Source organism: Pistacia vera, unplaced genomic scaffold, assembly GCF_008641045.1.
Source record: "Pistacia vera cultivar Batoury unplaced genomic scaffold, PisVer_v2 Contig126, whole genome shotgun sequence".
NCBI classification, from domain to species: domain Eukaryota; kingdom Viridiplantae; phylum Streptophyta; class Magnoliopsida; order Sapindales; family Anacardiaceae; genus Pistacia; species Pistacia vera.
Window position 1 is genome coordinate 62,248 of NW_022195314.1, and position 26,640 is coordinate 88,887.

Below are 26,640 nucleotides of genomic sequence, written 5' to 3' on the forward strand. Positions count from 1 at the left end.
GTTTTGTCTCTAGTTCACCAAAGAATCTCCACCCCTTTTTTGTTTGGTCCCCTATCTTATCATACAACCCATCTCCACCAAGCAAGTTTTCTCTCAATAATTGCTTCTATATATAGAGAGAGAGGGAGAGAATTATTGAGCTAAGAGAAACCGTAATCGGATGATTATGACTAAGTTATTGTGTTTTTTACTCACAATAACGTTGTTTCAACTATTAGAATTGGCTATTTCTCGACGTGAGCAAGTTACAACACCACCATTGCCTGTTTTGCCACTTCCATCTTATACTCAACTTAAATGGCAACAAAGAGAGATCATAATGTTCTTCCACTTTGGAGTTAACACATTCACCGACTCTGAATGGGGCACTGGGAAAGAAAACCCGGCTATTTTCAATCCAATCGGGCTCGATGCCAACCAGTGGATCAGTGCAGCAATGGACGCAGGAGTTTCTCTTGTCATACTTACTGCAAAACACCACGATGGATTTTGCTTGTGGCCTTCAAAATATACTGACCATTCTGTCAAACTTAGTCCCTGGAAAAATGGACATGGTGACGTGGTACAAGAGTTTGTAAATGCGGCTAAAGCTCGCGGAGTCGATGCAGGATTGTATTTATCTCCTTGGGATCGCCATGATCCGAGATATGGCCACGATTTGCAGTATAATGAATACTACTTAGCTCAAATGCAAGAACTACTCACCAGGTACCTCAATTTTCTCTATTTTGTGAAAAATAAGTTAATTGTTTAATCCGCTTCATCTGATTGATACGTGGCATCTATTATTGGTAGATATGGAAACGTGAGGGAGATATGGTTCGATGGAGCAAAGGGTCCAAATGCGGTTAACATGTCATACTATTTTACAGAGTGGTTCGCCATGGTGAAAGAGTTGCAGAGTTCCATTAACGTATTTTCGGATGCGGGTCCGGATGTTAGATGGGTTGGTAATGAAAAAGGATTCGCNATGTTAATATTAAACCCTTGCACTCTTCTTTTTAATACTAAAATTCTTCTCTTTACTTGACTTCCAAATCTTTAAGAGAAGTGAGGGTATTGGAAAGGTAAAAGAGAGATATGGTTAATTCTCTTTCAAGAAACGCCTTAGAGATTTGAAACGTTGAGTAAATTGAAATACAACTTTGGAAACCTATATAAAAACAATGAAAAATTAGACTTTCTTCTCTTCAAGGAAAAAGTGTCAAAATTTTCTTTGCATATGTTGGCTTCACTTTAGAAATTTGAGTTCATCAATACTAAGATAATGAAACAAGGGTCAAGGGCTTCATTTCCTTTTGTCTTGTATAATAGAATTACTAAATAACAATAGAAAATAGGGCATTTTCTAATTTGATGTGACAATTCAATCGATTTTGGGTCGAGGGGTTGGTCATACTCAATATTTCTATTTAACAATTTACAAGAAGATGCCACCAAGACCATTAAATTGTTCCTATCTATCGAGAGGAGCAATAAATTTTACTTTTTCGGATCATATAATATTTTATTATAAGAGGATATTATATTAGTGAAAAGATAGATGACTTTAAAGATTACCGGAAATGTTTAGAGAAATATGCTTGGTTGGTTGGAATAAATTGATGAATATGCTATATCTATATGTTTGATTAGGAAGATAAATGGGTGGGTATATTATATAGATTACTAAATTACTCTCTTTTTTAAATATTAATATATTATTATTTTTTGAATCATTTTTTTTACCCCCTACATTTGAAATTTTGCTAAAACACCCTAGCCATATAAAACTTTAATTTGTAGTAAAATCACCCCCACCCACCCCAAGCCATTGCCGGCATCCAACCACCATCACCGACCGTCGTCGGTAATTGACGAAATGGCTTACGACCGCCTATATATGGTCGGTTGTGCATCGGTAAAGCCATTTCCAACCATGGATCACAAATCCATGGCCGTTTGACGGCCAAAGATGTGGCCATATCATGGCCATAGATCTGGCTGTGAAAAGGCTAGATCTTTGGCCGTGAAACACTTATCGTTTCAAGGCTAAATCTGTGGTCATTTCATGGCCACATATTTGGTTGTGAAACGGCCATAGAAACGGCCTTACTGGTGCACGATTGGCCAAATCCTGTCGGTCATGCGCCATTACGGCAGTTGTTGCCAACGGTTGGCAGTGGTCTTGGATAACTGGGGATATTTTGTTAACTTTTAAACATTTTGTGGCTGGGGTGTTTTAGCTAATTTCTCAAATATAGGGGGGTTGGGTAATTGTTATTTGGTGGATATTTGAGGGCAATTTTGTCCAAAATTGTATTTAATTAAGGGCAAAATAGGTATAAAAATCATATTACCTTAGTAATCTTTTAATAATAGCCCCTAGGGAGGGTATCTAACTACCCCTTATATTACCAACAGTAAATACTATTTACAATAAAACATACCCGTAATATTTTATTACTTGCAAGCCAAACAACGGAATCTTGCAAAATAAACGAAGATTACTCTCATTATCTTATATGTCCCCGAACCAACCACACCCTTTAGGTAGTTCATATCCTCGTTGAATCTTCAATTTCCAACTTTTGTTTGGCTACAAACCTTTTAAAGTAGAAGCGTATTTAACCTCTCTAATACACAGATTTAACCATTTCTCATATGTACTTGGTAATTAATTAATGATAACTGTATTACCACCCACAACAAAAGCACATTGCAATGCTGGAAATTATTTCAATCTTAGCCTAAAATATAATTATAAATCGATTAATGACATGCAATTATTATGATAACTAAGCTTGATGTGAAGTGAAATAAATAATCTAGGAATAATAAATTATGGTTATGAAAGGTGAAAAAGAAAAGAAACATAAATTGAGTGGTGGAGTGGTCTACAGCGACGCTTTGGTAATTCAAAAGAGTCTTGAGTTTTAATCCCTTCTAGGTTGCTAATAGAATAGTACTACAAATTCTTATCCGACTGACAGTTTCAGAGGTCTTGAAAGATTAATTAAGGTGCCTACGTAAACGGTTTAGACACGCTCTGTTATTAAAAAATAAAGATGAAAAAGAAAGAAGAATTAAGTGGTCCAGGAACAACTAGCTGTGATGACTGATGGATATTAAATGTGAAGAAGAGCAGAGCAGGGGCAGGCAGGGCACCACCAGCCAAAGAAAATAGTAATGGTACTTATGGTTATGGAGATCTTCTTCTGATTCGTTTTCACTATATTTGGGCACCTGTGTTTTCAACGGGCATTTCAGACTTTATTTCTACAACAGAAGGGAGCACACTGGGTAAAGAAACTCCACTGTTTGAAAATGAAGTGGTACATGGCCATGTGTGGAGGATCAAAAAATTCAAAGATCAAATGGCTTTGCCTTTAATTTCTTCTATTGGTTTGCATTTTTGACCCTTATTGGAACCAGATTGGCAGTCACTTGAATACTTTTCAAAGAAATATGAGACAAGTGCTCTGTTTTAGATGCTTTTTCGAGTACTTTCATTGCAATTTTGTTAGAATAGAACTCTCCCTTACAAACTTTATAAATTATTAGATCATCTTTCCTTCCTCTTAAAGGCATTCGCAAAATTATTGTTTTCTCAATTATTATGATAACCTTCTGCTGTTCTCCCTTTTTATTTTATATTCATCAAACCAAAAGAGAGTGTACACAAGAGAACACAATATTCGGATTTTTATTTTCAGCCCAATGCATTTTGTAGAAACTAAAGGGTGAGAATGTAGTAAATTTCAACACTGTTTACCTAAGTCAGGACATTAAAAAGTCAAAACTTATAGTTCTATAAACCAAATTATTCAGAACTTAAACCAACAATGCTTCTTCAAAGAATCATACATAGTTTTCGGGGAAATCGAAGCTTCTCTTCAAGTTGTGCCTGTTCGCCATATGGCGTCAAAGGGGGGAGAGCAAAACTGAGGCCAATAAACCATCCCTAAGACCTATATTTTTATTTCAACAGGCTGCAGGACCCAAGTCTGAAAACCTCATGATGTACACGAAGTTACAAATTAAGCCCAGTGACTGTAACTTAAAAAAAAACACATTAATAGCAGACTATAGTCATAGTAAAGTAAGCCCAACTTTATATCATCACCCCATGTTTGGATACTGATGAATACAGTCAGCCCATGGGCCCTCTTGGCCTCCCCAATAATGGGCCTTAGACACTCCAAAACTACACTATTGCACTTAGGCCCAGTTTCCTATTCCAAGTTGCCAATTTTGTCACTCTTTCTTCAGTCTCTCTTAGCCTCCATGTAAGCTAACTCATACCACAGTGAAGAAGATGACTGGTTACCAAATCTATGCAATGTCATCAAAGCAGGCTCCATATCTTTCTCACTAAGCTTCATGCCTTTTGCTATCTCCCTTATCAATGGCCTCCCTAAACTGGCAAGCAAAAATGCGTATCACATTCTTAAAATTTGGCACGTAAATTTCCCCAGATTTCTGAAAATACTCTTCCTAAAGATCAAACACCGTGCAAAAGTTTTTCTGTAAAAGGTAAGATTCTGAAACCGAGAATGGTGATATTCGCTCTCAGTGTTTCTCTCCGACTACTTGTAGCAAATCCCTATTGAGTGTAACCCCAAGTTTTCCATTAGAATCTTCTTCGCGAATTCCGGCCAGATAAGCCTTGTCCTCAAAGGCTCTTTGGGTTCTAACTGTGGCATAAAAGCTTGTTTTTGATGATTTTTTGCTCTTTTTTGTTGTGTAGCAAGATTGCTGCACTGCCCATTCTAAGAGGCAATTACATGAGCAGCTGGGCTTCTCATTACCTGAATACCAACTCGTGGATAATATTTCGGTGCTAAGAACAATGGCGTAGAGTTCTTGTGCGTTTTGAGAAGGTTTTCAGCCAAATCAATTGCCAGAGCACTAGCACTGCACCCCCATACCAGAGAGATTATAGCTCATAATGTCTCTTCTTCATGGAGTATTTTGTTATAATAATAGAAGCTAAGGGGTGAGGAAAACCGCTGCAGTTTACAATGAGAATGTCAATATCACGAGAAGAGAGTTTAGTTTTTAGAGAGAAGGTCTCCATTATAGGGAAGAGAACCATTTGGACTTCTTTAATGGATTCTTGCTGATGGGTTTTTGGAGGAATATAGTGTAAGGCGGAGGGAGATAAGTCTCTTCACTTAGTCCTGAAGAGTGAGGATTTTGGACATGAAAGCTATACTTTCACTGTCAAATATTCAATCATGGAGGCGTTTTCAAGAAGGTGGAGAATGGCACTCTGCAGAAGCTAGGTGGCTTGAAACATGAGAAATCTACCAGGAACACAGCTTGAGGCTTTGACATCAGTAGTATCGGAGAACGAGACAAGAGGAAAAGTTACAAATTAACTGGAAAAGAATTTCCCTGTTGAAAGATAAAGAATGCTTCAATGAATGTTACAAGTATTAGAACTCCAATCTCAGGAGCTCCAGAGAGCTGAATGCAGTGTTTAAAAGATGACATAATGGATGGAGAGTGCTTTATGTTTTTGAAAACATTTTTCTTGGTTGACATTGGAAAAGTACCCCATTTAGAGAGAAGGAACCAGAAGAAAGGGTATGGTACTGATTCCAGCAGAGTTTGAGAGTTTAAATGGGTTGTAGTGTAGACCTTGACTCTCCAAGAGCCAGAGTTAAAGAACAAACTGTAAAATTTGCAGTTGGCAGCAAAAAATTCAATAAACTACAAGAAATTTCTAGTAATATTAACTGAAAAGCAATCTGTATGGTCAGTCAAATGGCTGTTCAATATCACGTAACAAAAAAATTGCAAGAAAATTAAATTCCAGACTGAACTCATAAATATTGTTAGTTGAGACTGAAACTTAATGACACTTAGTTTCCACCGGAAACTCGAAACAAGCCTTGCCAAGAGGTAAACCGATTCTAGAAAGAGGAGAGTGAAGTTTGACTACAGCAATTATGGAGTTTTGTTTCACTTTTCACGAAAAGGCGAGTAATGCAAGCAGTACTGCTGCTGCAGATAAGCTGATACTTTTGACTCCGTTTGTACTTTAATGTTCTAGCTCAGTATAATTTATTGCTGGATCCAAAAGGTCATGGCAATGGCAATGGTTGGGCAGTGGCACATGAAGGAAAAGAAAATCACTGCTAATTTCTTTCATCTTGGCCTTCTAAAATGCATTAAATGGGGTTGAGCAGGACCTGTATAAGCCAAATTGATTTTAAGTGTTTAGAGTAATTTTAGTACAATGCATTGGTGACAATAAATCTGAAGGTGCCTAACCTTCCCTTGTAGTTGACTTTGATACATTTATGATTACAAGATCCAACTCCGCGTCCAGAAGATGGCAAGTTCATAAGTTCTGACCAGTGGGGTAATTTTTCAGCTGTAATGGCATTGCATAAATTACAAGAAACCTCAAGTCATGAACTTAATTTAATTAGTTCAATACAGTAAAAACAAATCATTCAGAACTTAAACCGAAATAAATTTGTTCAAGAAATAACTTGTAGTTTTCGGTGGAGAATTTTAACTCTACAAATTCTAATTCTATCTGGGTTGCTATGCAGGGCAGAGTTACTTTATGTGCAAAAGGCTGCCTCATGATTCATGAGCTTCTCTTTCAGTCTTTTACAAGAAGCGCAAATCTAAGGCCCTAAACCGTCTCTCGCGGCTATTTTTTGTTATCATAAGGCTGCATACCAATATCTGAAAGACCTCATGATGTCCACAAAGTAGCCCATTAAGCCCACTGGGTGAACGAGAGGCAGCCCTTGTGTATAAAAAAATAAAAATACTAGGTATAAATAACAATATTAAATTCATAATTCAATCTAATAATATTTAATGTAATAGTTTTCATTAGTCAGTTTGTAAAATATGTCTTGCCTATTTATTTAAGTTAACCAACGAAAGCTCTTGTGTTGGGATTGTAAAAAAAGATAGTAAAAAATGTTGTAGACTTAGTATTATTGATGTATAAATATTGATAAGATTTTTTTCTTAAAAATATTCACACTTCCTTTTGTTGACATAACGAAACCGTATTACATAGCAGTTCCTCCTTATATTTTTCTCATTTATTGAAAACGTGAAGCATTAATGCATTATTAATACTTGCCTTACACTAAACGCTTATGTCCCGAAATGCACGATGGAAATTCTTTTTATGTGAATTCGTATCTTCAGTTTATGCAATATTTTAAGGAGTAAAAGCAAGACTTCATGTCTGGAAAAAAGACATGAAGCAAGTCGAATCATTAAAAAATTGCACCGACATTCAAGGCATCGATGGGTTTATAAGCTTTATTTTGACCAAGTCCAAATTCGTTTTTCTTTTTTTTTCTTATTTGTATTTTCCTTTTGTTGGCACCACCTCTCTCTTTTCTAAGCAATCATTTAAAATACTTTGTAATTTGTTAACATTGTCTTTGTACACAATAAATTAAAGATTCTCCATCACTTTTTCAATAAGATTTTCCAGATATATACAATTAATTTTGATAATTTCCTTTTAGATTTGCCTTTGGTCTGCTTACATACTCAAAATTTTATTTTATTTACTCTTAATAGGAACATTATAAAAGATGTGAAGAGATCCATTGCTTACATATCTAAAAAAATTTTAAATCTCCAATAAATTAATTAAGGAAATTTTAGGTAATTCAGAGTTGGTTACCATTTAAAATGATTGACAAAAAGATTCTAAAATTACTAGTTTATCAATTAATAATTGATCTTGAATCCAGAGAATAGATTGAGCAAAATTAGTTACTATTTATTGGTTGATTGTAATAATAAAAGGCATTATTTTTTCATTAGTACATTATATCAAAATTTAGAGACAATTCAAAACCAATTAATCTCCCTTCAATGTAGTAACTACTGTAGATAACAGATTTCACGAAAAAAGGTAACTACATCTTCCTAGAAATTTGAAATAAATAACCACCCGTGAATGATAGCAGCAGAAAGACAGTAACAAAAGACCAACAGAACACACAAAAGAATCAAAACAAATTCCGAACAAAAGATTGGGTACACTCAGATTTCTTTTATGTTTTGTCTCTAGTTCACCAAAGAATCTCCACCCCTTTTTTTTTGGTCCCCTATCTTATCATACAACCCATCTCCACCAAGCAGTTTTCTCTCATAATTGCTTCTATATATAGAGAGAGAGGAGAGAATTATTGAGCTAAGAGAAACCGTAATCGGATGATTATGACTAAGTTATTGTGTTTTTTAACTCACAATAACGTTGTTTCAACTATTAGAATTGGCTATTTCTCGACGTAGGCAAGTTACAACACCACCATTGCCTGTTTTGCCACTTCCATCTTATACCAACTTAAATGGCAACAAAGAGAGATCATAATGTTCTTCCACTTTGGAGTTAACACATTCACCGACTCTGAATGGGGCACTGGGAAGAAAACCCGGCTATTTTCAATCCATCGGGCTCGATGCCAACCTGGATCAGTGCAGCAATGGACGCAGGAGTTTCTCTTGTCATACTTACTGCAAAACACCACGATGGATTTTGCTTTGGCCTTCAAAATATACTGACCATTCTGTCAAACTTAGTCCCTGGAAAAATGGACATGGTGACGTGGTACAAGAGTTTGTAAATGCGGCTAAAGCTCGCGGGTCGATGCGGGATTGTATTTATCTCCGTGGGATCGCCATGATCCGAGATATGGCCACGATTTGCAGTATAATGAATACTACTTAGCTCAAATGCAAGAACTACTCACCAGGTACCCTCAATTTTCTCTCTAATTTGTGAAAATAAGTTAATTGTTTAAATATCCGCTTCATCTGATTGATACGTGGCATCTATTATTGGTAGATATGGAAACGTGAGGGAGATATGGTTCGATGGAGCAAAGGGTCCAATATGCGGTTAACATGTCATACTATTTTACAGAGTGGTTCGCCATGGTGAAAGAGTTGCAGAGTTCCATTAACGTATTTTCGGATGCGGGTCGGATGTTAGATGGGTTGGTAATGAAAAGGATTCGCCGGAAGCACATGCTGGTCGACCATCAATCGCACATCTCTATCATAGAAATGGAAGCATCGTTGAGTGAGTATTTTTTATTAACCAATATCATGCAAATTACAGTATTATCTGAAATGAGCTGTTTGCAATTAAAACTTAGTTGTTGGTTCTTTATCAAGTTTGGTGGAAATTTGGTTTCTTGTTAGCGTTTCATCTTTAATATCTTCTCTAAGCTGATATTGTTTCACATTTCAATGAGAAGAGATACGTCAACTTCACGGTTTAAGTAATAAAAAATTATTGTTAGGTTCGTGACATGTGTTTTCCTACTTCTTAGAAAAGAAAAACACTTACAGTGGTGATTTACCTTTAGAAAATGATCATGTGAAACACATAAGACTTACACTTTGTGATTATTGATTGGTAAAGTTTTTTTTTTTTTTTTTTTTTTTTTTTTTTTTTCTTAGTTTATATAAACAGAGGTGATCCAAGAGGAGCAGATTGGTTGCCAGCTGAATGTGACGTTTCAATCAGACTGGATGGTTTTGGCATAAATCACAATCACCAAAGAGGCTAAGTAAACTTCTTAAAGTTTACTATAATTCAGTGGGAAGAAATTGTGGAGTGCTACTCAATGTTCCTCCGAATTCAACCGGGTTATATCTGAAATTGACGTTCAACGATTGAGAGAATTTAGAAAGGCCATTGACACAATATTTTCAGCAAATCTAGCTGACAATTGCACTACAAAAGCTAGTAGCGTTAAGGAGGCAAAGACGTGGTTTTGGACGGAAAATGTATTAGACTCTGACCATTTGTGGACATATTGGGCTCCAAGAGATAACAAAAATGATGATTATTGGATTGAAATTAAGGCTCAAGATCAAAGGGTTGAAGTTTAATGTGATCAGAATTCAAGAAGCGATTGGGCTTGGTCAGAGGATCAAAGAACATGAGTTTACGTTGATGGTAAACTAGTGGCAAAAGGAGCACAGTTGGGTACAAGAAACTCCACAGCTTGAATATGGAGTGGTACATGGCATTTTGTGAAGATAAAAATCACGAAATCAAGGGCACCGCCTTTAATTTCTTCATATCGGTTTGCATTTGACCCTATATTGGCACCCAAACAATGAGCAGCGACCTAAATTCTAAGTAGCTTTTAGCCGACCTCTTTTTTCTCTTTTGCATGTGTTTTGAGGGTGCATGCCCGTCTCTTCTGTTTGATCTCTTTTGTCCTAGTACAAAAAGGTATAAAGGCAATAGTGATTAGTGGAATGCAGCCAAGTCACACAAGCATAAAGGAATAAAAGTGTAAGTGGAATTTCCAGTATTTCAGTTTGTGGTGTAGTCTCTTCTCTATTTTTCTCTCCCGTGAATTTTCTGTCCAACTTTTGTATGAGAATCTCCCGAAAATAGAAGATGTTGAAGCATCATTAAAAAAAAAATATAATAAAAAATCACAATGATTTGAGTTTTGAAAGATTCTAATTATCATCTATCCCTCCAAAATATCTTCATGTATTATGAGCCTTATATTGCTTTTGCTTGTCGCATTATCGTAATATGTTGACACATTAATAACAAGCATGAGGGATGTTTTCATTATAATCATAGACTTTAAATTAGCATGAATAATGCTTAAGTCTACAACTCAATCTCACAATCTTCGATGTGACGATTTATCATTGATCAGTTCGTAAAATGAGTCTTATTTGCTTATATGGGTCCCATTACCCATTTATGAGACAACCAATGAAGATCTATTACATCAAAGATTGTGAGAAAAAGTTATCGACTTAGCATTATTGAATTAACATTTGGTATTTTTATCAGTACAAGACAGAGTATCCTTCAAAACCTTTGATTGTGGGCAAAAGAGCTCCAATTAATAATTGTTCACATATATATTAGATAAAGGCCTATAAAAAGAGGGCCGGGCCATTTCCCATTAAAAAATATATATATTGGGCCAACACCACAACCTAAGATAAAGAAACTTGGTTAATTTTAATTACTCCCAAGGCCCTTAAAGTTTCAAAAACTCATCAGAGATAATCTCTAACACGCACTCCGTTTTCACCTTACGTTTGTGAATATGATAAAATGAGAAGACTATCGCCAATTTAACATGTGGTAAATGAATCAAATCAATAAACGATAACCATTTGACTCTGTATCAATTGCAACTATATACACTAGAAAGATAAAGTTTGAATTTATTTGTCATAAATAATATATTGTCAAAATTGTATTTTATGATTTACTCATATAAGATCTATGGACAGAAAAACCTACCAATAATTTTATTTTTTTAAAAAAAAAAATGCTAATAATCCAAGTCAAGTTTTTCTCATATTTAATTCCATTGTTTTACTTAAATTTACCCAAATATATCTCAGGCACCTTGAACAAAAATCCTAAATTAAATTAAAATCAATTTAACTTAATTTAACTGTGCGTTAAATAATAAGAAGGTTAACTTCTGTTTATATAATAAGTCAAGGAAGCTTGAATCAACATTTGGCCAAGATTTTAAATAAAGCATTTTAACAAACTACATTGCCACTTAATTACCACAAGCAATAAAAAAAAAAAAAAAAAAAAAAAGGACAAACTTCTCCAAGATTTCTCCTTCAACGAGACAAATTGGACTATTTAGAGATACTACACAAACGCAACCATATAATCAACATTATGTCGGTTGTTTATTCACTCAGTTAAGAAAGAAGAAGATGTTAATTTAAGCGTTAATTATAATTCCAGGGTTTAATCTTGGGGAGATAAGGAGATGGAGTCCACCATCAATTGGAAGAGTGAGTGCAGTTCTGTACTTGACTGGTTTACTTTCGTCTTTGAGCTTGAATTTGTAACATCCAAGTAGGATCATAGAGAAGATTTTCATCTGCCTGTAAGCAAAATCCTTTCCTAGACAGATTCTTGGACCCGCCTGTTCAACATAAATGATCAAATTGATTAGCTAATCGGAAAGAAGTTCTTCAAAAACAGGTCCTGTTAGTCACATCGATCTGTCTGGTGTACTGTAAATGAACAATGTAATGTAACAATCTACTTGAGTGCTAAAACATGAGTTGCCAAATGAGATTAACGCATATCATAATCAGACTCTATCTTACCTGGAAGGCTGTGAAGATGAAAGGGCTTTTCGGTTGGAAAACGCCATTTTCATTGAGCCATCTCTCTGGCCGGAATTCCTCTGCGTCATTACCCCATAATTCTATCATCCTACCCATCGCATAAGGTAAATATGCGATCAGATCTCCTTTATGCGCAGTGAAGCCATGAGGCAGTGTGTCATCGGCAAAACACATCTTCCCATCCTGTGACACCACCCACAATACTTCTTTCAAACAAAGCCAATGGTCTCATTATAATATGTGCATAGCCGGAAAATCATATTAGGTCGGGCTAGAATTTTTTCTTTGAGTAATACCCATGTAAACCGGAAGGAAAACTAAGACATTTATAAAATCAAAATCAAACAATTGTGTGTAGCATTTTTTTTTTTTTTTTTTTTTTAATGTTCTACTCTGATTGTGCATGTACTTACCACTGGAACTGCGGGATAGAGTCTAAGCGTCTCAGACAACGCTGCGTGGAGATATTGCATCTTGTCCAGGGTTTCTTCATTTACTTTGGCTGCAAATTCCTCAATGCTTAAATTACCACTCACTTGGGTTGCTTGTATTATTTCCTTTGCATACTGTCTTCTACCCTGATCTGCCTAAAGATATTCATACCAACCTTATCTCATTTCAAGAGATGAATGACGAAAGTCATCCATGTGTCAAGGCAACTTGCAAAACATTCATTCTTGAGTTTAAAGGTGTATAATTGACACTTCTCTTCTCAAAAAGGGGGGCTAGGCATTGAGAGCTAGGCATAGATTTGAGCTCATTTTCTCTCTGTAAACACGTATTTCTTCATCTTTGTATGTCTTATGGCCAATATCATAGAAATAGCCAAAGATCACAAAATAACAGTGGACGTAGGATTCGCTTTTGAGCATCCGAACACTATAAAAACATCTCTTGTTAGCGTATTATTTATGTTTTCTGCAACATATAAAATCTCATCTCCATATTCAAATCTCATAGATCTATCACGTGTAATTCTAAGGCTCTCTAGCACTTGCACATGCGAGTTGTTGGCATCCAAAATCAACATCAACAGTTTGGTGGCCCATGCGGTCTCAAACCTGCGTCCAAGTTCCCTGATGGCGTGCTCAGATCTCAAGCCCGCATCAAAATTCTCCAATCGCGTGGCCAGATCGCAGATCACACGCGCAAAGTTCTCGAATCACGTGGCCAGATTGCAGATCGCACGCGTTAGATTCTGTAATCGAGTGGCTAGATCACAGCGCTCAGAATTCTCCAATCGTGTGGCTAGATCGCAGATTGCACCTCGTAATCTTGATCTTCGACCTTTAGATTGCTAATCTCTAGCTTCAATCGCGTGTTCGATCGCTGATCGCACAGTGAGATCACTGATCTCTTGCTCTCAGGTCGAGCTCGTTATGCTCAGGTAAAGCTCATTATGCTCTGAGTCAAGCTGTTATGCTCAGGTAGAGCTCGTTTCTCAGTTGACTCGTTGGTTTGAGTTAGTTCTTTATGCTCAGGTTGAGCTCGTTATGCTCTGAGGCTGAGCTTGTTTGCTCTCAAGTAGAGCTCTTTATGCTCTCAGGTCGAGCTCGTTATGCTCTCAGGTCGATCTCTCAGGTGAAGCTCATTATGCTCTAAGGTCGAGCTCGTTATGATTTTAGGTCGAGCTCCTACCAGATCGCAATCAGCTCCTAGCTCTCAGCACTCGATCGTGCCAGGAATAGTTCGAGCTCTTTAGTTCGAGACTACAGCCTATAGTGCAAAACCATTCAGATCAAAGACCTAGTTTCTGAAGCGCGATTATGCACTCCAAAAACTGGGGGCTTCTGTTATGCATAAAAAGTCACGCTTATGTCAGTTCACTAAATGTCTTTTTATACTAGCTATCAAGCCCATCTGCCTCAAAGATATTCATACCAACCCTATCTCATTTCAAGAGATGAATGGACGAGAGTCTTCCATGTGTCAGGCAACTTGCAAAACACTCATTACATTCAGTTCAAAGGTGTATAAATTGACACTTCTCTTCCCTAAAAGGGGGGTTGGGCATATGAGAGCTAGGCATAGATTGAACTCAATTTTCTCTTTGTAAACACTGTATTTCTTCTCTTTGTATGCCTTATGGCAGTATCATAGAAATAGCCAGAGATCAATAAAATAACGTAGACGATATTTGCTTTTGAGCATCCGAACCATTATAAAACCTCTCTTATGTCTATATTTATGTTTTCTGCAACATATAAATCTCAGCTCCATATTCAAATCTCATGGATCCATCACGTGTAATTTCTAAGGCTCTCTTGCACTTTGCACATGCGAGTCGTTGGTGTCTAAAATCAAGCGTCAACACCTATCTTATCATACAACCCATCTCCACCAAGCAAGTTTCTCTCATAATTTCCTCTATTTATATGAGAGGAGAGAATTATTGAGCAAAGAGAAACCATAACCGGATGATTATGACTAAGTTATTGTGTTTTTACTCACAATAACGTTGTTTCAACTATTAAATTTGCTATTTCTCGACGTGAGCAAGTTACAACACCACCCATTCCTGTTTGGCCACTTCCTTATACTCAACTAAATGGCAAAAGAGAGATCATAATGTTCTCCACTTTGAGTTAAACATTCACCGACTCTGATGGGGCACTGGGAAAGAAAACCCGGCTATTTTCAACCAATCGGGCTCGATGCCAACCAGTGGATCAGTGCAGCAATGGACCCAGGAGTTTCTCTTGTCATACTTACTGCAAAACACCACGATGGATTTTGCTTGTGGCCTTCAAAATATACTGACCATTCTGTCAAACTTAGTCCCTGGAAAAATGGACATGGTGACGTGGTACAGAGTTTGTAAATGCGGCTAAAGCTCGCGGAGTCGATGCAGGATTGTATTTATCTCCATGGGATCGCCATGATCCGAGATATGGCCACGATTGCAGTATAATGAATACTACTTAGCTCAAATGCAAGAACTACTCACCAGTTACCTCAATTTTCTCTACTTTGTGAAAATAAGTTAATTGTTTAATCCGCTTCATCTGATTGATACGTGGCATCTATTATTGGTGATATGGAAACGTAGAGATATGGTTTCGATGGAGCAAAGGGTCCAAATGCGGTTACATGTCATACTATTTACAGAGTGTTCGCCATGGTAAAGAGTTGCAGAGTTCCATTAACGTATTTCGGATGCGGGTCGGATGTTAGATGGGTTGGTAATGAAAAAGGATTCGCTGGAAGCACATGCTGGTCGACCATCAATCGCACATCTCTATCAATAGGAAATGGAAGCATCGTTGAGTGAGTATTTTTTATTAACCAAATCATGCAAATTACAGTATTATCTCAAATGACTTTTGCAGTTGAAACTTAGAGTTTGGTTATTATTAAGTTTGGTGGAATTGGTTTCTGTTAGCTTTTCGTCCTTTAATTTCTTCTCTCTAAGCTTTATTGTTTTCACTTTTCAATGAGAAGAGATGCGTCAACTTCACGGTTTAATAATAAATTATTGTTGGTCGTGACAATGTTTTCCTACTTCTTTGAAAAAAAAAACACTATAGTGGTGATTTACCTTTAGAAAATGATAACATGTGAACACATAAAGACTTACACTTTGTGATTATTGAGTGTAAAGTTTTTTTTAGTATATATACAGAGGTGTCCAGAGGACAGATTGGTTGCCAGCTGAATGTGACGTTTCAATCAGAACTGGATGGTTTTGCATAAATCACAATCACCAAGAGGCTAGTAAACTTCTTAAGATTTACTATAATCAGTGGAAGAAATGTTGTGATGCTACTCAATTTCCTCCGAATTCAACCGGGTTAATATCTGAAATTGACGTTCAACGATTGAAGAATTTAGAGAGCCATGACACAATTTAGCAATCTAGCTGACAAATGCACCACAAAAGCTATAGCGTTAGAGAGGCAAAGACGGTGGTTTTGGACCGGAATGTATAACTCTGACCATTTGTGGACATATTGGGCTCCAAGAGATAAAAAATGATGATTATGGATTGAAATTAAGCGAGATCAAGCAGGTTGAGTTTAATGTGATCAGAATTCAAGAAGCGATTGGGCTTGGTCAGGATCAAAGAACATGAAGTTTACGTTGAGTAAACTAGTGCAAAAGGGAGCACAGTTGGGTACAAAACTCCACAGGCTTGAATAGTGAGTGGTACATGGGCATTTTGTGAAGATATAATCACAATCAAGGGCACCGCCTTTAATTTCTTCAATCGTTTGCATTTTGACCCTTACTGGCACCCAAATATGATTGACCTAAATTCTGAGTAGCTTTTAGCCGACCTCTTTTTTCGTGTTTTGAGGGTCATGCCGTGCCTTTCTGTTTGATCTCTTTTGCCCTATGTACAAAAAAGTATAAGGCTAGTGATTAGTGGAATGCAGCCAAGTCACACGAAGGCATAAAGGAATAAAAGTGTAGTGGAATTTCCAGTATTTCAGTTTTGCGGTAGTCTCTTCCTTATTTTCTTCCCCGTGAATTTTTCGTTCAAACTTTGTAGTGAGATCTCCTGAAAATAGATGTTGGAAGCCATTAAAAAATAAATAAATAATAAAAATCACCAATGATTTTAGAGTTTTGAAATTAGCATGAGTAATGCTTAGGTCTACAACTCAATCCCACGTTCTCCGATGTGACAACTAGTCATTGATCAACTCGTAAAATAAGTCTTATTTGCTCGTATAAGTCCCATTATCCATTTTATAGACAACCAATGACGATCTATTACATCAAGGATTGGAAAAATATTGACTTAGCATTATTGATTAGCATTTGGTTTTATGGGTACAAGACGAAGAGTTCCCTTCGAAACCTTTGATTGTGGGCTTCACATGACAAAAGATCTCCAATTAATAATTGTTCACATATATATTAGTTAAAGGCCTATAAAGGAGGGCCGGGCCGATTCCCCATTAAAAAATATATTGGCCCAACACCACAACCTAAGATATAGAAACTTGGTTAATTTTAATTACTTTCAACAGCCCTTAGAAGCTTTTCAATGGTGTTCTTTATTTTAAAGAACATTTTATATAAATAAAGATATTTTTATTATTTTAAATGTAAAGACAAATTTTTTATTTAAATCTAATAAACTCTTTAAATTTTAGGAGAGAGAATAGTATTTCAAGAAGAAAACTTAATTGAGAGATAAATTATAAATAAATGCATAGAAACTTGTAATTTATATTTAAAATTAGGATTAAGAGTGAAATTTGACTCTCTAAATGTGGGAAACAACTTACTCTTTATTTATATTAAATATAAAGAGTCTATTGGACTCTTGTTTCTATGGATAAATCTTTATACAGTGATAAAAAGTTTGGCTCATATAAATAGTCATTGGACATGCTCTTATACACTAGAAAGATAAAGTTGAGATTTATTATGAGGACTGTAAATGTTGAATTTATTTGTCATAAATAATATTTGTCAAATTTGTATTTATGATTTACTCATATAAGATCTATGGACAGAAAACCTACCAATAATTTTTTTTTTCAAAAAAAATACTCATAATCCAAGTCAAGTTTTCCTCATATTTAATTACTGTTTTACTTAAAGTTACCCAAATATATCTCAGGCACCTTGAACAAAAATCCTAAGTTAAATAAATCAATTAACTTAATTTAACCATGCGTTAAATATAAGAATGTTAACTTTTGTTTATATAGTGAATCAAGAAAGCTTGAATCCTTGTAGTAAACATAAAACTTATAATACTCATCCATGGAGAAGTAATGCACTAGTTCATGTAAGATTATGAATTTGAGATTATGAAGATATGGGACTTAGAGCCCTATTTTGGAATGAATACTGTTGATGGACCGGAGTCTTTTTTAGCTCAAATTATAGAAATGTCCAACTCGTAGAGAGACCCAAAGTGTAGGCTGGCCTAATTCGAAGGGTGACCTAATTGTAGAGGGATCGACTTGTAGAGTAGCCCAGTTTGTGGAGAGGACTGACTCGTGGTGTGGACCAGCTCAAATGGGTCAACCCATAGAATGGTCATTTTCTATAGAATGGGTCATCTCGATATATGATCTTTCCATAAGATGGATTTGGGTGTGGACCCAATTCGGATTGGACTAAGGCATTAGACTGTGTACAATGTTTATTTCGTTATTGAGTCTGACAATGTCCGGTATGATTTTTGGCTTATCAATATGTAATTTTTGATATCTCTAAAGTAAAAGGTCATAATTAATACAGAATCATACTAAAGTTCTCGATTATTCTTTATTTCGATTCTGTAACCAAAAAAAAAAAAAAAAAAAAACAAGGTAAAGATAAATCTTAAAATCATAAACTAAATAACAAAATCATATAGTGAGAAATCGATTCTACAATTAAAAAAAATTTGAAATTTGAAAATCAGTTTAGACCAAAAATAGTTAAGAGAGATCTATATATTTTTAATTTTGATGATTCAAAGCCTCTGGAAGCCTCACAAAATTGCTCATTCATCCCTTTAAATTATTTGAGTTCCACGTGAAAAGCAACGTAAATATACCCATCTCCCCTTACCCACAGCCATATTTCCACATAAACACCGCAGGTAGACGAAACTTTTGTGTGTAACTAGACGAAACTTCTGTGTTAGTTGACGAAACTGTGAGGGGTACTGGTTATATCCCATTTTCTGTCTCAGAGCTTTCAAAGGACGGCCATGGAATTTTGTATCAAATAGTGCTTCAAAATTAAAAAAACTGAATCACTCAACTTTTCAAGCTCAAAGTACTAAAAAAAATCATCCTCGCTTGCTATTCGGCCAAGTTTTAGAGTTGTCGATGCCTGATTTTGACACCAACACCACACTGTGAAATGCTGATTGGCCCAGAAGACACACGTGAATGAGGGATTGAGGATGTAAATGGTGGCAAGACAATGTTTAAAGTTGTTCGGATGCTTGACCAAGCAAATCCTACGTCCACTGATTGTATTTATTCGAAGGATCAGGTCGCGACTAGCGAGCTGATGAGAGAGAGAGAGAAGAGGAGAGCTATTGCAGAGAAAGATAGCTAATCAAGAGTAAAAATGAGCGAATCCCCACAAACGGAGATAAGCTCTCTTTTATATGTGGATACATTAAGGTAATCATTACTGAATCCGTAAAATGGGGTCAGGTACTTGGCAAATCCTCCTTTGCGTCTCATTATTCACCTACTTGCGTGATCTCCTCACTTTATGTAGGGTTGGACACGTGGACACCTCCAGCCTTTCGTCAGTCTGTCGCACACCCATTGCACTGGCAGCAGCATGGCTGCTCACGCCAGCATACGATATGGCAACGTCTGAATGGCTGCAAGATCTGCCTAGACCCTGACCACTTGCGCTGACTGGGCTCTACTCACCCGACTTTTCAGGCATAACAAAAGTCCCTAATTTTAAGGTTTGAGAATCGAACCTTGAAATTACAATTCCTTTTTGACGTGCCTGAAAGATGGCTGTTCAAAGCGACTTGATTGTGAAGGAGGTGAAAGGACACCTCCTCGCATGCGACCTAGGGTGATCTTTGATCTTACAGTCAGCGACCTGGATTTGGGTATCTAGTGCTATAGATGATTCCGCTTGGGTGGAATCTTCGACCTTTTACACTTGGCAACCTTCAAGAGGATAAATGGTCGCTGCTTCGCAGTTGATTTCTGTCAAGGTCGAGGAATCACATCACTTCGTGACCGACATGAGACGAGGCTGAAGATTACGTCGCCTTGCAACTTACAAAACGAAGAGTGTTTTTATAACGACCTCTTCAGATGTTATCCGTTGCACTTTTCAGCAGATACATTAATGAAGCACCTTTTGCTCTGACAGACATGTCTTAAGCTAATAAGTGACAACCATGCGCATTAAATGCGAGCCATGCTGAAACGACATTCACTGTCAGAGCATTAATGCAGACGTGGGTGCATTAAATGTGGAGGAGGGAAAACGTGCCGTTGCTTGAGTATTTCAAAAGGGATGACGATCTAATTTTCTGAGGTGTGACGGTCACTCTTCCTCGCTGATTCGTGACACGTGGTCGCGATCAACGGTCAGATATGTTTTCTGCTCAAACATAGTTTGACTTCGGGAAAGCAAAGCGCCACTTCCTCAACTGTATAAACCCCAGCTCTTTCAGGCAAAGTCACAGTACTTTCATTTTTAGAGAGAGCAAGAAACTTTTGCGATTCTTGGTTCTTTGCCTTCTAGAGTGGTGTTTGACTGATTATTCAGAGTAGAAGAGCCAATCTTCTCATCCCAGAGGTAAACACGAATCCCTTCCCTTTTTTGGTTTAATTTTCTTTCGACAGTCGCTATGTGACAACCGTCTGTCATCTCATCGAGATGAAATATCCTCCATTCAGCCAAGTCCATTGATGGTGGCCCTTTAGCATTCTGTTACGGTTTTTCTACGGTTTTAAGGGAGGAAATATTTATTCTCCTCCACATCATCGTACGGGATAGTGTTTGAGGATTGAATGGTTCCCTGCTTGTCGCTTTTGCAGACCAGTAGAATGGACCCCCCAACGACCAGAGCCGAGGAAGGGACCACTTCCCATGCAGATGCTCCTACGGGTCCCATTCGAGAGATCTTCTCGGTACTTACCGAGGAAGAGCTTGAAAGGGTGATAAACCAATACGCTACAGCGTGCAGGTCTTTCGCGATAGGACACGCACAGCTTGGTATCCTCCACTAGAGTTGCCGCAATCTCCAAGGACATTTTCAAGGGTAGGGGACTGATCCCTTTCCACCCTTTTGTTAGGTCAGTCTTGGATCACTTCGGGATCGCGCCAATGAACTCATGCCAAACGCTACATGATTGCCATTGCCATGTACATCGCGTGTCGTGAACGGGCTGGCGAACTAACCATAGTAGAGCTCGGTTGCTCATATATCCTAAAGAAAAGCAAGGACAAGGATCCTACTATTTGTCCAGGTGACCTACCATAGAAGCGGGGATACACAGTTACCTAGTAACGTAGGACCGTATAATGAAGTTCTTTTTCTTTTGTCACGATGGCCTTTCCGCTTCCGAGCCAAGTAGGTCTTTTTTCTTTCGAATTTATTGAATTTATGTCCCTTGCTAACGAGGCTGTTTTTCTCTGGCAGTTAACAAAATGACCAACTTAGATTTGTTCGCGGACCTAAACAGGATCACAACCTTCGGTTTCTTACCTGAAGCAAGTCGCGATACGAGGCTGCTCGTGACAACCGCGAACTTGCGAAAATACGGTTTCTCAACCAACGCGACCTAGAGACCCCGCCGAGTAAGTTTCTTGACTTTTTTTTTTTTACTCTTCGCGTAGCGAACTGTTTTACAACGGTGTTCGCATGCAGCAACCATGCCTCCCAGAGTGCCCAAGTCACCACGACCAAGAAATTTCCTTCCCTCGAAGGGTACCACTGGACAAGCTGGAGCGGCTCCCAACTGCCCTTCGTAAAGGCACATCGATAGCTGATCCGACTCGACCTAACCTGAGGGCACTGCTTGCCCTAAAAAACTACGGCCCAGAAGCCTAAAAAGAGGAGGCTGATTCAGACCGAAGAGTCGGAGTCCGAAGCGGAGGGCTTGGGATCTGCTTGAGAGGTCACATCCCTACCAGCTTACCGCTCGGAAAGCTAGTTGGTGGCCGACCGACATCCTCCATCGCTCCTAGGGGTCAGCAGGTGAGCAACAGACGACCTTTGTCCTCGAGAGAGGTCAGGAAAGGACCGGTAGAGGGGACTCTGCCCGCACGGGCACTGGTGCCCCCATCTTGGAGTCAATGGGACATTTCCAAACCATCTGCAGCTGGTAGTCTTCGCATTGCTTGAATGCAGGCTCGCGGAGGTTTTCGAGCAGTTTGTGCTTCCGTACCATGACCTGATGACCATGTCCTTCACCACCTGAGCCAGGTAAACGGCTGTCCTTGCAAGGACATTTGCTTATACGAAATAATTAACTTTATTCTCTTCGCTATGCAGGCCCTGCTCTCCATGCACTTGTCCCTACAGAAGGTCCAGCTCAGGACTACTCAGGGATTGGTGAGATAGGAAAGAGAATGCGCGGCTTAAGCGGGACTTGGCGGCCGCTGATGCAGAGAGATTTGTCCATCACTTCGGCAATCAGTACCTGAACAAGAGAAATGCTGCTCTTCGCAGGTAGACTTTCGAAGGCTGAGATGGAGAGGCAAGGGGAGGAAATGAACGAGCTCCAGAGGACAGTGCCAGACTCTCAAGAGCCGTGAGAAAGACCAGAGTTGAAGGCAACCATTGAGCGGGCCTCGAGCAAAACGGATAGGGGCGAGCTGTGGAATACCAAGAAGCAACAGTTAGAGTTGGAGCTGAGCTCCACTTTACTCGGGGTCACGTCACTTCGCTAACTGCAGAGATGCAGCAGCAAGAGGCGAAGATCGAGAATAGGGCTACTGAGTGGATGATTCAGTCCATCTTTGCCCTTCTTTCGAGGAATCCTGAGATGGATCTGTCCGACCTCATTTGACGATTACCGGAATGAGCTCGCTTCTGGCGCAAGCTGAAGCTGAGGAAACGACTGGGGGCCCGACCCAAAAGATGAACAGGCTGAATTCATTCCTGAGAGCCCGCGTCTGATCAGGCAGTCGGCGATCAGCCTGGGGGAGAGGATTCAGTATCAGCTTCTCTTGTTTCTCCGTTTTTTGCTTATGTATTTTCCCTTTCTTGATAAATAAAGATATTGTTTTTCACAATCTTTCCTGAGGATTTATAATTTTCCGCATCTTTACATATGAACTGCATTCTAACTTGCTCTAATATTGGTACAAGTTTATACAACAAAATTGATATATATATGGAAAATGATTACAACGATCAGAATTGCACACTTGCTATACAAAGGCTACAAAGATTAAAACCGACCTTTACAAGGAATAATTAAGCTCAGAATACTGATAATAAGGTCGAAGATGCTCAGCATTCCAACTCAGGGTACTTCGGAACCATTCAGCCTTTGAATGATAAGTCTTTGGTCTTATTACTTTGGCATGCAGTATGGACCTTCCCAGTTCGGTCCCAAACTCCCGCACTTGGTTCTCTAGTACCGAGAAGAACTTCCTTCAAAACAAGGTCGTCGACCTGGAAGTCTTTTCTCTGACCTTAGAGTCGAGTACCTTTCTCGCGGGTGTTATAGGTTGCTATCCTTAGCTGAGCCTTGCTGCGATGTTCTTCAATTAGGTCCAACTTGCACGCAGAAGCGCTTCTTGTCAGCTTCGTTGTACAGTCCCTCCGAAGTGAAACCAGTTCCTACTTCACAAGGATCATCACTTCGAAGCATATGCTAGCGAAAAAGGGTTTTTGAGGTAAGGTTCTCGGAGTTATATCTGTATGCCTATAGGACTGGAAGGTCGTCGGCCCAATTTCCCTGGCTATGCCGAGTTTTGCTTTCAAAGTGTGCTTGACGGTTTTGTGACGCTTCAACTTGACCATTTGCTTGTGTCCTTGCGACTAGGGCAAATTTTTTGTGGATACCCAGGTCGTCGCAAAACTGCTGAAACTCCTCGTTGTCGAATTGTTTACCATTGTCTGAGATGAGAGTATGAGGAATCCCATAAGCGCACACAATGTTCTTGAAGACGAATTCCTTGAACTTTTGGGTCGTGATCGCGGTTACGGTTCTGCTTGACCTACTTGGTGAAGTAATCCACTGCGATCATGACATACTTGACTCCCCCCTTACCAACTGGCATGGGACCGATGAGATTAATTCCCCACTGGAGAATGGCCAGGGGCTGGTCATGGTTATCAGCTGGTGGGAAGGAGCTCGCGATATGCTTGCGAACCGTTGGCACTGGTCACACCTTTTGACAAGTTGTAGGTGTCTTTTTGGATTAGGGGCCAATGTACTCTTTGACGAACAACTGTTAGTGAGATGTGCGGCAGTGTTACCAATACCCTTCAGATCCCTTATGTGTAACTGCCTTTTGCAGTTACAATTGGAGGAGAGGGGCGCAAACCTCGCTGGTAATAGTTGGTCTCCAAAGGAATGGCGGAGGGTGTAACGAGCGGACTTGTTCGCAGGGTCTTGCCTCGACCTTTTGTCGGGCAAGGCCCCGTCTCTAAGAACTGAATGATAAGGGTCTCCAGAAAATGATTTAGTTACATACACGGCTTGTTCGATCGGGCTGATACTGGTGGTCTCGATGAACGAACAGGAATGCTTTCTGGTGCTTCTGAATCCAACGAGGAGGCTATCCTTGTTAAGGCATTAGCACCAGAGTTGTTATCTCTAGAATCTGTGTGATCGTGAAGTGCTTGAACGGCTCGAGTGCGGTCTTAGCTTTTTTCAGATAGTTGATCATGTTTTCTTCCTTGCTTGGTACTCCTCCAAAATCTAGTTAACGACCAGCTGGAGTCGCTGTGGATACTGATCACGGTTGCACCTATTTCTCTGGCTCACATAGTCCAGCGAGCAGAGTTTCATACTCGACCTGATCATTATTGGTTGCCTTAAAAACCAAACCGAAGAATACCATGAATGCGAGCCCTTCGGACCAAAGGAGAAGACCTATCCCGACCCTCTTTCTGTTCGATGATCCATCGAACGTAGAGGCTCCGGTTGGATAGATTTTGGGCGGTTTCCTGAATGACTTCGCTGGGCTGTTGCTTTGACTCTTTGTCGGATGATATAGAGACTCTGAGATGAAGTCAGCACGGCTTGCCCTTTGATGGTTGCCTTCGGTCTGTACTTCAGATCGAATTGACTTAATTCCATGGCCCACTTAACCAACTTACCCGACGCCCTGATCTGGAGGACTTGCCTGAGCGGGTAATTTTGTCATACATGGATCGTATGGGCGTGGAAGTAAGGTTGTAACTTTCTGAAAGCGATCAACAGAGCATAAGTAATCTGCCATTTTCGGATACCGCATCTCGGCATCCACAGACGCTTGCTCGCGAATACACTGGCCATTGGACCCTATTCTCTTCCCGAACAGGGCTACACTGACCGCGAACTGAGAGACGGACAGATACAAGGAATCTCCTGCGGGATAGGCTTGGACAAAAGAGGTGGCTTCCTGAGGTGCTCTTTAATACTCTAGAATGCCGTTTGCACTTGAGAATCCACTCAACTTTTGTTGGCCCTTAAAACATTAAAGAACGGCCAGCAGCGATTGTTCCCCTCGTATGAAGCGACCTAAGTGCTGCTATTCGCCCATTGAGGCTCATGACCTGCTTTTTATTGGTCGGGCTTTTCATATTGAGGAGAGCTTGGATTTTCCAGGGTTGATCTCTATTCCCCTTTGGTTAACCATGTATCCAGGAATTTTCCCGAGGACACTCCGAATGAGCACTTGAAGGGTTTGCTTCATTCTGTATTTTCGAAGGTGTCGAATATCTCAGCGAGATGCTATGATCTGAAGCGACATGTGACTTAGACCAGCATGTCATCTACACAGACCTCTATCGATTTCCCAAATATCCTCAAAAACATTCAGTTACCAATCGTTGTAAGTTGCACCCGTTCTTGAGCCGAAGGGCATAACTTTGTAGTAATACAACCACCTTCTGTAATAAGGATGTATGCTCTTCGTTCTGATGCATACATCGAATTTGATTGTATCCTGGTATGCGTCCATAAAACTCAACATCTCGTGCCCAGAGGTGGCATCCATGAGCTGGTCGATTTTGGGCGGAGGAAACTATCTTTTGGGCATGCTTTGTTAAGGTCGTGAAGTGATCGCATGTTGCCCTTTGCATTGGGCTTTTTTACTAGAACCGGGTTGGCAACCTAGCTCGGATAGAGTGCTTCTCGGATGGATCCATTCCGATGGAGAGTATTCTACCTCAAGCTCAAGTAGCATATTGCTCTGGATCCATTGCCCTTCTCTTTTGGCGAACCGACTTGGCTTCACTGTCGATGTTTAAGGCATGGCAAATAATATTCGGTTGACCTTGACCATATCTGCGTGTGACCATGCGAACACATCATATTCCCTCGAGGAAGCTGGTTGTTTGGTGGCGAGCTGGGGGTTGAGATTGCTCCCAATCCTCAACATTCTGCTTGGCTTACTCTAGTCGACTGACATCTCAAATAGTCCTCAACTGGCCCACTAGAAGGGCATTCCTGAATACGAGGATCCATATTGTCCTCGACTAGCCAGGTCGCGGCTCGATTCGTTGATCGCCATTGCTTGTCGAGAATGTTCGCGAGATGCCCTTTCCTTGCATGTCATTTGCACTGCTTTTACATACAGTCGCAGATGCGCGCTGAGATCCGCTAACTTCCCTTATCCTTGTCGGGTGGGGAACTTCATCTTCAAATGGTATATCGAAGTGACGCCTTAATTCTCAGTAGAGGTCGCTTAGGATACCATTAAAAGCGGATGGGCATCCATACCAAGAATTCAGTTTCCTGGTCACCTGTCGAAGTCACCCAGCGTGACTGGAAGCGAGACGTTCCCTTGGGGATTAGGTGGTCCCTTGTAAAACTTATAGGGGGATCGAGGCAGCTTCAAGTCGGCTTTATCCAAATTCGTTCTTCAAAGCTGCCTAGAACAGATGTTCACAGC

The 26,640-nt window shown here is 39.3% G+C and overlaps 1 protein-coding gene across 1 annotated transcript; it reads left to right on the forward strand.

Moving 5' to 3' along the window:
- Positions 1-160: 160 nt before the first annotated feature.
- Positions 161-15,431, forward strand: LOC116120532 (alpha-L-fucosidase 1-like). The gene is made up of 3 exons (XM_031406489.1): positions 161-708; positions 796-950; positions 15,321-15,431. The coding sequence occupies exons 1-3, from the start codon at positions 161-163 to the stop codon at positions 15,407-15,409; spliced, it is 792 nt and encodes a 263-aa protein (XP_031262349.1). The 3' UTR covers positions 15,410-15,431.
- Positions 15,432-26,640: the final 11,209 nt, after the last annotated feature.